The 15,001-nt window shown below is 44.9% G+C and overlaps 1 protein-coding gene across 7 annotated transcripts in view; it reads left to right on the top strand.

The window, feature by feature from the left end:
- Positions 1–14,478, top strand: part of PROSER3 (proline and serine rich 3) — a 166,520-nt gene extending 152,042 nt beyond the window's left edge. For 6 of the 7 annotated variants that reach the window (XM_078655406.1, XM_078655403.1, XM_078655404.1 and 3 more), the window contains 2 exons: positions 12,844–12,926; positions 14,337–14,478. In XM_078655406.1, coding sequence (XP_078511532.1) covers positions 12,844–12,910 — 67 coding nt within the window. In that variant the 3' untranslated portion in view covers positions 12,911–12,926; positions 14,337–14,478. Of the gene's footprint in view, positions 1–12,843; positions 12,931–14,336 lie in introns of all 7 variants that reach the window. The other variant, XM_078655402.1, reaches the window with a different exon arrangement.
- The last annotated feature ends 523 nt before the right edge of the window (positions 14,479–15,001 follow it).

The following is a 15,001-nucleotide window of genomic DNA, read 5'->3' as shown; positions in this document are numbered from 1 at the left end:
ATTCCCATTTAGAATAAATAAAATATTGCCACTTTCCTTAGTCTGTGTTCCCTAAACATGCTATAGGAAGAACTCCTCCAGTGATGATGCCTAGCTCCACTTTAGCCACTTTAACTTCCACCCATATCGAGCACAATCAATATAAAATGTACCCTACAGGCATTACGAAATTAAATGCACACTGTTTGCCATTACTCGGTGTTAGACATGGTATCTCCTTGGCATGGTTTTCCCCCTAACGTCTTGCCTTCGATCTCCTGTTTTTGCTGACTTAAGTTTTGGGCGCCTTGGGGCTCTCCACACGTTACCACCGCTAACCAGTGCTAGATTCTTGTGCTCTTTCCTTAAAACATGCTAGTTTGGCTTATACCCAATTGGCATATTTAATTTACTTACATGTCTCTATTAAATGCTGCCTGTGCCCAGGGCATTTACATTCAATGCTACAAGTAGGCCTGCAGTACTGATTGTGCATCTACTTAAGTAGTACTTTAAACATATCTCGGGCCTGCCATTGAAGCCTGTGTGTTTGCAGTTGTAAACTGCCATTTCGACCTGGTAAAATAAACCTTTTGCCAGGTCCAAAGCTTCCTTTTTAATGCATGTAAGCCACCCCTAGGGTTGGCCTTGGACAGCCCAGAGGGCAATGTGCAATGTATTTAAAAAGTAGGACATGTACTTTTAAGTTTTACATTTCCTAGTAGTGAAAAATTCCTAAAGTAGTTTTTCAGTACTGCAAAGTCTACCTATCCGATAGTTTTAGGGAGTTTTCATTTTATAAGTGTAATTTCCTAATCAAAACAAGTAACCAGTTCATGTTTGGTGTCTCCGGGGTTACCATTTTAAATCCCTAACATTTGGTGAAGTTGGATTTTCAATTGCAGTTCTGCAAATGCCACATTTAGAAAGTTGCAATAAGAACAGTTGATGGACGGAATGCTGAACAATGTCAAACATTCACCCCAGTACAGAGATCTGGGCCTAATTCTATTTGTTTTTTGCGCACCATGCCATTCCAGGTTAGTCCCAGCCATATGCAAATCAGTCTTGACCCTGCTCCCCATGGGAGCACTTCAGCCCCGAACTGGCAGGCCAGGGGCTCCCAATACTGGAAACAAGCGTCCTGGGACTGGTTTTGGGGTACAACCCTTCATTAGCCAGGCCAGCTTGAAACCATTGGCACAGTGAGAACTAGACCCACGTCTGGGCATACCCTTCTCCCCTAGGGTGACAATTGCTAAAAGAACAGTTGATGGACAGAATGCTGAACAATGTCAGACATTCACCCCCAGTACAGAGATCTGGGCCTTTATCCATCGTTTTTTTGTTTAGCATTCTGACCATCAATTGTTCTTTTTGCATTTGTCACCCTGAGTGGAATGGGTATGCCCAGACGTGGGCCACTGGAGTCAAGCTAGCCTGGCTGATGAGGGTGATATTCTGAAACTGGTCTCAGGATGCTTGTTTTCAGAACAAGGAGGACCTGGCCTGTCGGCTCCGGCTGGGCTGTTCCCATGGGGAACAAGGTCAAGATTGATTTGCATTTGGCTGAATTTATACTGGAATGGGAAGGGGGGGGCAAAATAAAACGATGGATCTCTGTACTAGGGTGAATGTTTGGCATTGTTCAGCATTCTGCCCATCAGTTGTTCTTTTTGCACATTTAGAAAGTTGCAATTTTCTTGCCTTAGCCATTTGGTGCGTACAGCCGGTCTCTGGGTCACATGACTGGTTAACAGTTGAGCTTTGTATATTCTTCCTAGACAGCCACACACAATAGGGACTTTGGGTATGACTGGATGGGCTATCACTGGCAGTATAGGATGAAGGAGCTGGACCCAGCCTCACTTACACTTGTATAGGCTGTGTCCTGTCTCTACACAAAGGGCTGGATACCCCCTGTAGTGAGTCTGGAGGCAGGGCTAGGAAGCCAATGCATCTGTGCATTGCAAATGCATACCTCTAGAAGCTTCTCCCCACTTCAAAGGAACAACTGTGTCTAAAAAGGGGCCTCTGACACCAAGTATTCAGTACACTTCAGGACCTGTAGATGCTCTGTCAAGAAGAATGACTGCTATGCTGCTGAAAGGACTGGCACTCTGCTGGACTGCTGCTCTGAAGGTACTGCTAGTGTATGAAAGTACAAGAGCAACTCAATGTCCATTTGAACATAGGTATCAAGTATAAACTTTGAACATGCGTTCACATGAAACTCATTTGGAAAAAACAATATAATATGACAGGAATTTCCTGTTTTGAATCAATCAAGGTTGAGACACTAAGCACGTAACTTTTTAACCTTGACTGATTCAATACAGGCAATTCATATCATATTATACTGAAGAAACTGCTGTCCTCTTGCCTGGGTAAGAAGGACTGGACCTGCATCTCTAGAGCCCAGAGTGACTCCAAGAGCTAGTTCGCTGGCCTCCTGATCTGAAGCCTCCGGGACATAACAGGCTTCCAGCAACATTGCACCTGCACTCTGACATCTATGAATCTATCCTGCCAAGTGGTGCCACCCCAATCTTGGACCCTTGGAAGTCTGCCTAAGGTGCTTGCCAACCTCTGTGGATCAAGCAGAGCTGCGCAAACCCGAGCAGAGCCGACGCATCACTGCTGCTGCGCGGATTGGACCCGTTACAAAGACTCATCACCGCCACTGCCCGCTACCACCTTCAGAACTTCCACTGCGCAACTCATCCTTGGCGTAGGCCCTCGCATCCTTTGTCAACGGCAGCCTCAGCGACAACGCCAGACTCCAAATTGCAGCCTCTTAGCTCTTTGGAACCGACACATCTACCCAACTCTGCATCCCATGCCCAGGGCTGGATTTCGCATCACAACCCTCGTATTGCAGCTTTGCCGCATCTCGGAACCAAGGCATCGTTTCGGCTGAGTAATGCATCTTCGATGTGGTTCACAGCAACGATCCGCTAACCCGAATTTAGGGTGCTTTGTTCTGGCAGCCTAACTGGGTCCCTTTAGCTGGCCCACACTCCATTGCGGTCAGCCTGAACTTGTTACTTTGTCCCGGTCTGGCAAGACCAGATATCTACAGTTGGCACTTTGTGGTTTTTGGTGCTGTTTTCACTAAAACCTTTAAAATTAATATGTGCGTTTGTACTAATTGGATTTTTGTTGTTTTTGTCTTGTTTTATTTACTAAAAAATCTCCATTTGTTTAACTTGGTGTGGGGACCTTTTTGTGTTGTGTTTTTCACTTTATTACTGTTTGAGGATTTGCACAAATTCTTTACACATGGCCTATAACTAAGCCTGACTGCTCAGTGCCAAGTTACCAGAGCACAGATTAATTTAGGGTTGGCTTGTGCCTCAACCCCACAAGGATTGTGGTTTCTGCTTGACCAGGACACGCACCTCAGTCAACCAACAGCCCAATTTCCCACACTTCGGCAGAGCGGAAATCTATTGCTTGCCTTAATTACAAATTCTGGAACTAGACACAACATCGTGGCATCCTGTTTTGCTCTTTTTCATGTCAGATATGTCGTAATATATCCATCCATAACGTATGAGCCTGTTTTGTTTTACTAATCAAAGCGCCTAACATATCTAGCTACAAATAATGTTTCATCTTCACTTAATGTGTGAAAGTTGCGGTTATCATTGAAGTGATTCCACCCTCTCATATCCTTTTGTGTTACTTTCTTGTTCCAATGGTGAATTTACAAGCCTCTGAATCCAAGTAACTATGAACTATATCTGAATCACCCTCATCTGAGTTGTTCTTATCGCACATTTGTTCTCTTCATCCACTAAGTATTCATCCGAGTCTCCAGCCAGTATGTGTTCAATTTCCATAGCACGATAGAGGCCCTGCATCTAAAAAAAATCAGTGTTGTCGATCACCTCACTCTTCTAAACTGGGATCTGAACAGCAAGTGCCAGGGTGGAGCACACACAAAACAGAGGCACGATTATTAGTCCAGGTCAAAGGCAAGATCCTAATACAGGAGTTGTACGCATCATAGCTAACATTAGAGGGTTTGTCTGTTTCAGTAGTAGTTTGTGCAGCCTTCTGTTCACGTATTGTAAGATGTTGCTGAAATAGAGTAATTGTATTTGGATTTATATAGCGCTTACTTCCCCTGATGAGGCATCAAAGCACTTTACGTCGAGTAGCTCGCATATTTGTCGTTCTCTTCCATATCCTCTGGCTCTACTTCAACATGATCTTGAGATCCCCGTTTCTTCCCCTTTGAGGCCTTTGGTCCATCAGATTTTTCCAGTTGCTCTATAGTGTTGTGTGTTCTATTAGAACATGTCCTTTTTTTCCTTGAACGGGTACTTTAGCACTTTGTGAACAAGGCAGTGAGGGTTATTATGACATATTTCATTGTTCCACTCACCGCACTCCATTTGTTTCCTGATCCTTTCAGTTCGCTGACGTAGGTTCCCAAACAGCAGCAAGTCTGGGTCACGCTCTGGGAGCGGGGTATTTTCTCTTCCTGGTGTGAATCTAATGCAGGCCCTTCATCGTAGAGCTCACCAACACCTTTTGTTTTCCTTAAATAAACACATTTATGGTTTATGAACAATTTACCAATTTCATTTTTATTATGTTTTGGCTTAGTTTGTGCTCCTCTGCCCAATTTTCCATGATATTGACAATTACCACTCATTATCTCTAACCAGCTATTAATTCTCCCTTCCCATTGTGTTAAAAAAAAGTTGTAGCAATCCTGGTATTTAAGGTTTGTGTTACTGTTTTCGACTTTCAACAAAGAACAAAGCCTTGTGAGGCATACATATATGATCTATTATTCTACCACACACAGATGCACGCACAGGCATGCTAAAACCCCAAGGGCTACCATCTTCGATCCTTATAGCCGGTTTAGCTCTAACTCCTCATTTATACATCAGATATCGTGGATGGAGGGTATCCAAGGATTAAAGAGTTTAGAAACGCGTTCTGCTCTCTCACTGCTTACGTGATGTCATTCTCACCAGTTGTCAGTCAATGTTGCTTATATGTCAATGTTGGCTTATACCCAATTGGCATATTTAATTTACTTACATGTCTCTATTAAATGCTGCCTGTGCCCAGGGCATTTACATTCAATGCTACAAGTAGGCCTGCAGTACTGATTGTGCATCTACTTAAGTAGTACTTTAAACATATCTCGGGCCTGCCATTGAAGCCTGTGTGTTTGCAGTTGTAAACTGCCATTTCGACCTGGTAAAATAAACCTTTTGCCAGGTCCAAAGCTTCCTTTTTAATGCATGTAAGCCACCCCTAGGGTTGGCCTTGGACAGCCCAGAGGGCAATGTGCAATGTATTTAAAAAGTAGGACATGTACTTTTAAGTTTTACATTTCCTAGTAGTGAAAAATTCCTAAAGTAGTTTTTCAGTACTGCAAAGTCTACCTATCCGATAGTTTTAGGGAGTTTTCATTTTATAAGTGTAATTTCCTAATCAAAACAAGTAACCAGTTCATGTTTGGTGTCTCCGGGGTTACCATTTTAAATCCCTAACATTTGGTGAAGTTGGATTTTCAATTGCAGTTCTGCAAATGCCACATTTAGAAAGTTGCAATAAGAACAGTTGATGGACGGAATGCTGAACAATGTCAAACATTCACCCCAGTACAGAGATCTGGGCCTAATTCTATTTGTTTTTTGCGCACCATGCCATTCCAGGTTAGTCCCAGCCATATGCAAATCAGTCTTGACCCTGCTCCCCATGGGAGCACTTCAGCCCCGAACTGGCAGGCCAGGGGCTCCCAATACTGGAAACAAGCGTCCTGGGACTGGTTTTGGGGTACAACCCTTCATTAGCCAGGCCAGCTTGAAACCATTGGCACAGTGAGAACTAGACCCACGTCTGGGCATACCCTTCTCCCCTAGGGTGACAATTGCTAAAAGAACAGTTGATGGACAGAATGCTGAACAATGTCAGACATTCACCCCCAGTACAGAGATCTGGGCCTTTATCCATCGTTTTTTTGTTTAGCATTCTGACCATCAATTGTTCTTTTTGCATTTGTCACCCTGAGTGGAATGGGTATGCCCAGACGTGGGCCACTGGAGTCAAGCTAGCCTGGCTGATGAGGGTGATATTCTGAAACTGGTCTCAGGATGCTTGTTTTCAGAACAAGGAGGACCTGGCCTGTCGGCTCCGGCTGGGCTGTTCCCATGGGGAACAAGGTCAAGATTGATTTGCATTTGGCTGAATTTATACTGGAATGGGAAGGGGGGGGCAAAATAAAACGATGGATCTCTGTACTAGGGTGAATGTTTGGCATTGTTCAGCATTCTGCCCATCAGTTGTTCTTTTTGCACATTTAGAAAGTTGCAATTTTCTTGCCTTAGCCATTTGGTGCGTACAGCCGGTCTCTGGGTCACATGACTGGTTAACAGTTGAGCTTTGTATATTCTTCCTAGACAGCCACACACAATAGGGACTTTGGGTATGACTGGATGGGCTATCACTGGCAGTATAGGATGAAGGAGCTGGACCCAGCCTCACTTACACTTGTATAGGCTGTGTCCTGTCTCTACACAAAGGGCTGGATACCCCCTGTAGTGAGTCTGGAGGCAGGGCTAGGAAGCCAATGCATCTGTGCATTGCAAATGCATACCTCTAGAAGCTTCTCCCCACTTCAAAGGAACAACTGTGTCTAAAAAGGGGCCTCTGACACCAAGTATTCAGTACACTTCAGGACCTGTAGATGCTCTGTCAAGAAGAATGACTGCTATGCTGCTGAAAGGACTGGCACTCTGCTGGACTGCTGCTCTGAAGGTACTGCTAGTGTATGAAAGTACAAGAGCAACTCAATGTCCATTTGAACATAGGTATCAAGTATAAACTTTGAACATGCGTTCACATGAAACTCATTTGGAAAAAACAATATAATATGACAGGAATTTCCTGTTTTGAATCAATCAAGGTTGAGACACTAAGCACGTAACTTTTTAACCTTGACTGATTCAATACAGGCAATTCATATCATATTATACTGAAGAAACTGCTGTCCTCTTGCCTGGGTAAGAAGGACTGGACCTGCATCTCTAGAGCCCAGAGTGACTCCAAGAGCTAGTTCGCTGGCCTCCTGATCTGAAGCCTCCGGGACATAACAGGCTTCCAGCAACATTGCACCTGCACTCTGACATCTATGAATCTATCCTGCCAAGTGGTGCCACCCCAATCTTGGACCCTTGGAAGTCTGCCTAAGGTGCTTGCCAACCTCTGTGGATCAAGCAGAGCTGCGCAAACCCGAGCAGAGCCGACGCATCACTGCTGCTGCGCGGATTGGACCCGTTACAAAGACTCATCACCGCCACTGCCCGCTACCACCTTCAGAACTTCCACTGCGCAACTCATCCTTGGCGTAGGCCCTCGCATCCTTTGTCAACGGCAGCCTCAGCGACAACGCCAGACTCCAAATTGCAGCCTCTTAGCTCTTTGGAACCGACACATCTACCCAACTCTGCATCCCATGCCCAGGGCTGGATTTCGCATCACAACCCTCGTATTGCAGCTTTGCCGCATCTCGGAACCAAGGCATCGTTTCGGCTGAGTAATGCATCTTCGATGTGGTTCACAGCAACGATCCGCTAACCCGAATTTAGGGTGCTTTGTTCTGGCAGCCTAACTGGGTCCCTTTAGCTGGCCCACACTCCATTGCGGTCAGCCTGAACTTGTTACTTTGTCCCGGTCTGGCAAGACCAGATATCTACAGTTGGCACTTTGTGGTTTTTGGTGCTGTTTTCACTAAAACCTTTAAAATTAATATGTGCGTTTGTACTAATTGGATTTTTGTTGTTTTTGTCTTGTTTTATTTACTAAAAAATCTCCATTTGTTTAACTTGGTGTGGGGACCTTTTTGTGTTGTGTTTTTCACTTTATTACTGTTTGAGGATTTGCACAAATTCTTTACACATGGCCTATAACTAAGCCTGACTGCTCAGTGCCAAGTTACCAGAGCACAGATTAATTTAGGGTTGGCTTGTGCCTCAACCCCACAAGGATTGTGGTTTCTGCTTGACCAGGACACGCACCTCAGTCAACCAACAGCCCAATTTCCCACACTTCGGCAGAGCGGAAATCTATTGCTTGCCTTAATTACAAATTCTGGAACTAGACACAACATCGTGGCATCCTGTTTTGCTCTTTTTCATGTCAGATATGTCGTAATATATCCATCCATAACGTATGAGCCTGTTTTGTTTTACTAATCAAAGCGCCTAACATATCTAGCTACAAATAATGTTTCATCTTCACTTAATGTGTGAAAGTTGCGGTTATCATTGAAGTGATTCCACCCTCTCATATCCTTTTGTGTTACTTTCTTGTTCCAATGGTGAATTTACAAGCCTCTGAATCCAAGTAACTATGAACTATATCTGAATCACCCTCATCTGAGTTGTTCTTATCGCACATTTGTTCTCTTCATCCACTAAGTATTCATCCGAGTCTCCAGCCAGTATGTGTTCAATTTCCATAGCACGATAGAGGCCCTGCATCTAAAAAAAATCAGTGTTGTCGATCACCTCACTCTTCTAAACTGGGATCTGAACAGCAAGTGCCAGGGTGGAGCACACACAAAACAGAGGCACGATTATTAGTCCAGGTCAAAGGCAAGATCCTAATACAGGAGTTGTACGCATCATAGCTAACATTAGAGGGTTTGTCTGTTTCAGTAGTAGTTTGTGCAGCCTTCTGTTCACGTATTGTAAGATGTTGCTGAAATAGAGTAATTGTATTTGGATTTATATAGCGCTTACTTCCCCTGATGAGGCATCAAAGCACTTTACGTCGAGTAGCTCGCATATTTGTCGTTCTCTTCCATATCCTCTGGCTCTACTTCAACATGATCTTGAGATCCCCGTTTCTTCCCCTTTGAGGCCTTTGGTCCATCAGATTTTTCCAGTTGCTCTATAGTGTTGTGTGTTCTATTAGAACATGTCCTTTTTTTCCTTGAACGGGTACTTTAGCACTTTGTGAACAAGGCAGTGAGGGTTATTATGACATATTTCATTGTTCCACTCACCGCACTCCATTTGTTTCCTGATCCTTTCAGTTCGCTGACGTAGGTTCCCAAACAGCAGCAAGTCTGGGTCACGCTCTGGGAGCGGGGTATTTTCTCTTCCTGGTGTGAATCTAATGCAGGCCCTTCATCGTAGAGCTCACCAACACCTTTTGTTTTCCTTAAATAAACACATTTATGGTTTATGAACAATTTACCAATTTCATTTTTATTATGTTTTGGCTTAGTTTGTGCTCCTCTGCCCAATTTTCCATGATATTGACAATTACCACTCATTATCTCTAACCAGCTATTAATTCTCCCTTCCCATTGTGTTAAAAAAAAGTTGTAGCAATCCTGGTATTTAAGGTTTGTGTTACTGTTTTCGACTTTCAACAAAGAACAAAGCCTTGTGAGGCATACATATATGATCTATTATTCTACCACACACAGATGCACGCACAGGCATGCTAAAACCCCAAGGGCTACCATCTTCGATCCTTATAGCCGGTTTAGCTCTAACTCCTCATTTATACATCAGATATCGTGGATGGAGGGTATCCAAGGATTAAAGAGTTTAGAAACGCGTTCTGCTCTCTCACTGCTTACGTGATGTCATTCTCACCAGTTGTCAGTCAATGTTGCTACGGTCTCGAACCCTACCCAAACACAAGTTATTAATTGTTTCTAAAACATCTCTATCTACGTTTTCATTGTGCTGTATATTTAGTTTACTGGAAATCTATAATGCTTGATGTTGTGCCTTGATTTGTCCATTAATCAGATCATTCAGCAATACCCATTGTTTCACCAAAACCTGGAGGACTCCTTCTTGCCTCTGGACAAGCCAGAAATATCCTATGCAGGTTACTATCTATGTAGTTGCTTCAGCCTGGCTTTTCAGGGCCAAATGGCTTCTACCCAATCTACATTTGCTGGATCCCTTGTTTAATCTACTGAGGATATCTTTAGTACCCAAGTTGCTCACGACACTGTATTCAACTACCTCAATACTGTAAATGCGCTACTTCAAGTGTCGTCCTGCGCACTGTTGCCAGCTTTCTAATTTACGCCCTCTGGTATATCATGGAACACATATTTCCCGAAGGTAGACTTAAGGTCTCCCAGTCCCATGCATTATTTGCCGATTTGTTGCCTCCATCAGCTCCTGTGACTCTGTATTTAGTAGTCTTCTCCAGCTCTGCAGTATCTACACTGGGGGCGCACTACAGAAACGTTGTGTCCTTGTGGACCCCTTAGCAGAACTATACTTTAACGTAAAGAATTAGCATCCACCCTTGTGAGCGTGGGGTGGGAGCGGACCGGAATAACAAGCGTGGAGGCCGTATGTAGGAGGCTATCTCGTAGCCGCAGTTTATTATATTACAGTTTATCAATGGTAGGGCACAGGGGTAAAGAGAGTCTCAACGAAACACAGGTTCCCGGTTTCCAAGTGAAGTCTTCCGCGCTGAGCGTCCAGGGGCAGTTGTTGGTCTTGACTGAAGTCGAAGTTGGACGTGGAAGCAGCCGTCGGCTCCGCTCCTGGAAGGTGGTTCCTCGGAGGGGGGGGAAAAGGAGAGATAGAATGACGGCCGTTAGTACTGTCGGTTAAACGGAGGGTAGGAGACCGTTTCCTTCACCGGAGTGTTGGGGCTGAAACGAAGGTGAGGAAAGGGAGGGGAAGGTAGGAGAGGAGAAGAAACAGCCAGGTCAGGGTGGAGGGTGATTCCGTGTCAGGACGTGGGGGAGGGGTTCTTATTTACAGACGTGAAGGTGCCGCTCTCACACGTATATACACAGTGCTCGGTGAAACGTGGAAGGGAGGGACTCTATTATACAAGGGTGATATTTACAGGCTATAATCTACAAACACTCGTACCGTCTACTATTCTACACACACGCAGAACTGGTACTCACTTGGCCCGCCGCAACTCCGTCCTTGAGTTGCGGCCGCTCTCCAGCGTCCTCCTCTGGAATCCACCAGTCCTCCGTCCAGACCTCGTCTCCTGGTTCGGGTTCGTCTCTCTTCTCCGGGGGTTCGTCGCACGCCGTCTCCTGCCACGAGTCTTCCTGCTTGAACGCGGTGTTGTCTGTTCTTCCTGCTTTTCTGTGGTCCGCCTCCGGAAAGGGGAAGGAACTTCCGGGGTCACGGGGATGTTCTTCCTGTGGGTTCTGTGTTGTGATTGGTTCCTGTAGGAAAAAAGAAAGGGGTGGAGTCCTGGTTGTTTTGGTTGTCCGGGCAACAGGGAATGGTGGTGGTGATCGGGCGGGGAGCCGTGGTATCGGCGCTGGCGGCGCCGTGGTCCCATCACAACCCTCTATTGCATATCTTGTGAAACAGGTGAGCATAGTTGGGATAATGACCCTCTGCGCTTTCTGTTCTTACACCTCCTCTGCTACAGAGTGTAGACTGTCAGCAATACGGTGCAGAGGTAATGGCAGCACTCAAGACTGGGGGCTACAGAGTGACAAGTTACTTCACCATGTAAACTCCCCTCACTGGGGAACATCTAAGTCTGCACAGGGTCTGCAAGATGCAGTTGGGACAGACCCCGCTGTTTTTTTCTGATCGACCCTTCAAACCCCCCCCCCATCCCTAACACCACAAATGCGTGCAGGGCTCGGGCAACTCCAGTGTTAAAACACCGCTGAAGGCTCTAACGTTCTATAGTGTTTTTCAACACACTTCCTTTCTGACTAGGACTGATGAATCACACATTTGGTTTAGGGTGGAATGGGTTAGGAAGATGAGAACAAAGTTAGGATCCTGGGACCCTCTGTGCCTTGGCTAGCCTCGAGCCACTTCTGCATATCTCTAAAGTGAGATATATCTCTGGCCACTTGTGGACATTTCTGAAGGGAGATGTACCTCTGCCCATGTGTGGACATCTCTGAAATGAGATCTACCTCTGGCCACTTCTGCACCTCTCTGAAATGAGGTACATTGATGCCTTCTGCGCCTCTCTGAAATGAAATATACCAGAGGGCACTGCGGCTTCTCTCTGAAATGACTTGTCGCTTCTCACAGCCCCATATCTCAACCTTCCAACCCACATCTGCTTCTCTGATTTCCTCCTGCAGTGTTCGTTTTCACTTTAAAGGAAGCTTCTCATCTTCACCTTTCTCTCATCTAAGTCTCTTTTACCCACCTTCTTGATAAAGCTTGAGGATTGTGACCCTAGATGCAGACAGGAGTTGTTGGGTTCAGGGCGTGGGTACAGCTGGGCTGTACATGAGCTGGGGAAATACTCTCTGTGCTGAAGCAGGTCAGACCTAACATCCCAGAAGTCCAGGGCAATGACTACAGGTGCAGAGTAAGTACTGTGAGTAACTTGTTCTCTTTTTCCCAGTGGAGGTTAGAATGCCCGCTTGCAGGATGTGTTTTCCCTGTTCCTAAATGATTGTTGTTGGATGTTTTGTTAGTGCATCTGTTGTAGATGTGTACTGTGCTTTGCTGAGTATGGCAAGTAGACCATTCAATGTTGGTTTTCTAGTCTTTGGTTTGTGTTCGGGGTCTCAAACACTGTGTATACTCTGTATAACGTCACTGAGAGATCTGATGCATCCTTTCCATCCTTTCCATCTTTCTCTATGTGCCTCCTCTGTCTTGCTGCTGTTCCTATTTCCTTGCTGTGGCACCCAGTCTTCTCTCTGGACTCTGTCTTTATCCTCCTCAAAACAGCATCATTGCTGTTTTCTGTGCCTCATTTTCATAGTTGAGTGCTAATTGAAGCCATTGGTCTTTTTTTCCCTCACTTGGACACTCACCACACACATTCTCTCTTCTCTCTTCCCATCCGAGCACTCCATGTAGTTTCTGATTACACTTAACTCCTTTTCTGCTTCAGGGACGTGGATGCTTTTATTACCAAATTGGAATCGCAGGCGTCTTCAGAGCCCCCTGAGCCAGACTGACACTCCCTGGTTAACTGTGAGTAAGTGTAACTACTGATAATGTACAGCTTGGTTTCCTGTACCTGTAGTAACTAGCATTGCGTCTTTTACGCCAATATTCCTTGCACGTATGTTGGGCGCTTTGGCTGGGCACAACCCCCTCCAGCTCTGCTCCCGGTGTAGGCGCGGTGGTGGAGTACACAGTTACTCAATGATCTTGGTACTAGTAGACAGTAGTACTCTCCCCTTCTCAGTACTGCTACTGGAGCAGCATAGTTCCCACCACTGTCTTGAGCCAATTATAAAAGTATTCGTTGGCAGCTTTTCTGAAAGCTTACTGTAGTAACCACAGAGGCAGTGGTTAATGAATAAAAGCCTTTATTCATGAGAGTACATCTACATAAGTGTACAGCGACCTCCAGCTTCTTCAACTGACTGTCTTCACAGAATCTATCGGGGATGTCATTCCATGACATCACGAGTTCTACAATGAAAGCATAAAACTCCACACTTACATCCATACTAGAGTCTGGAAAACATAATCTAAAACCAATCCGAATTAAAGTTAGGGCATAACTTAAATCTACAGAACAGAGATATATAGGAATTGAAGTGAAAGCATAAGGTTTCCATGCTCCAGGCGTCTTCTAGGGCTTCCTGTTTATAACTGCACAGTGTCGACCGCTCACTTGCATGTGATGGTTGTATGTTTTCAACAGAGTCCTGGGAGCTACACAAACAGCCACTGCTTCCCAACTCCAATCGCATGACTTAAACCCATTCCAACCCTGCCCGGCAGCAGCCTCTCTTTACACAATGTAGGGTTGTTCTTCGTCAGGGCTCGCCAGTATTTTCACAACACACACTGCTATCTTGAAAGCCCTTTAGGGCTAGTTAACCTCGCATTTTACTTGGGTCTAATATGATAGTTTTATGTCATACCTCCCATCGCTGCCAAAGTTTCAACGCCCACATCCTTTCTTGTAGAGTAGAGAACATTGCTGTGGTGTCTTCATCATCTTTGGCTTTCCATCTGACAAAATACTTGGATGCAATAGCGCACTCATTGTCCAGGCAAGAGAACAGAAGCAGACATCCAAGTGAAATGCGACTGAGATCACATTGTTCACCATTGTGTGTATTTGATCAATTCCCCCGCGCCTTTCATTGCACACCTTACAAAACAAAGAGCTGCACATTCTGATTCATGCTGTGTAAAGAAAAACAATGGTGCCACGGTGTAGGATGGGGAAAAGTGCAAAGAGGCTTTTATTGTATGGGCCTAAAATTGAAAGCCCTTGACTTTTTTCAATGGACTAAAAATAGTAAGACTGTGTCCTGATCCAACTATTGAGAGAGGGTCTCAATGCAACTGCTAAAACCGATGTGGTTCATCGTGAATATTAAACTTCATGCTGATGCTTTCTTGTTTTCTTTGCATTCGCAGTTCCCCGCTTGATGGGCTGTACTCCAGCATTCCAGTGAGGAGCACTATCTGGAAGTTGCACTCTGCAGATCAGGATCCAAAAGGAACATTTCCAGCAGTTTATTTATTTTTTAAAGTAATAAAAAGATTACGATTGCTTATCGCTCTGTATATAACCATTTTATTGATCTTCCTTCTGCTCAAATCCCCTTTCTCTTTTTACTTCCCTTTCTCGTCCGCTTCCGGTCTCCATTCCATTGTCTAGTACAGCCTGTAGAGTGTTGTGACAAAGGGTCTCTGACTTTTCTGGGGTAGAAGCATGGTCCTGGTGCATGTTTTGCTCTCTGTCTTCCTTGAGAATGTAAGTAAGGAAGAGTAAGGCAATTAGGAAAAAAGATACCTTTCATCAAACCCAAAAGTGACCAGTAGCCCACCCCGTGGGTTAGGCCTTACTTATTGAATCTTGACCCAACTGCCCTGCCTCTAGGGATATGTCATTTATGTCCCCTAAGACTAATGCTTTGGAAGTGGTTATACCATTAGTGATTTTAATATGCCTACTCTTTCCTCATACCGTGTGAAATTCAGTGCCTTTAAAGTGACATAAGTGGTTGTGGTGCTAGATGGAGAGCTAGTAATGTAGGCTACACGCTTCTCTTGGGGGATCAAGTCCACCCCTACTGACC

The sequence above is a fragment of the Lissotriton helveticus genome, chromosome 7 (genome assembly GCF_964261635.1).
Source record: "Lissotriton helveticus chromosome 7, aLisHel1.1, whole genome shotgun sequence".
In the NCBI taxonomy this organism is placed as follows: domain Eukaryota; kingdom Metazoa; phylum Chordata; class Amphibia; order Caudata; family Salamandridae; genus Lissotriton; species Lissotriton helveticus.
The sequence above is the reverse complement of the archived record's forward strand: the minus strand, read 5'-3'. Positions and strand labels throughout refer to the sequence as shown.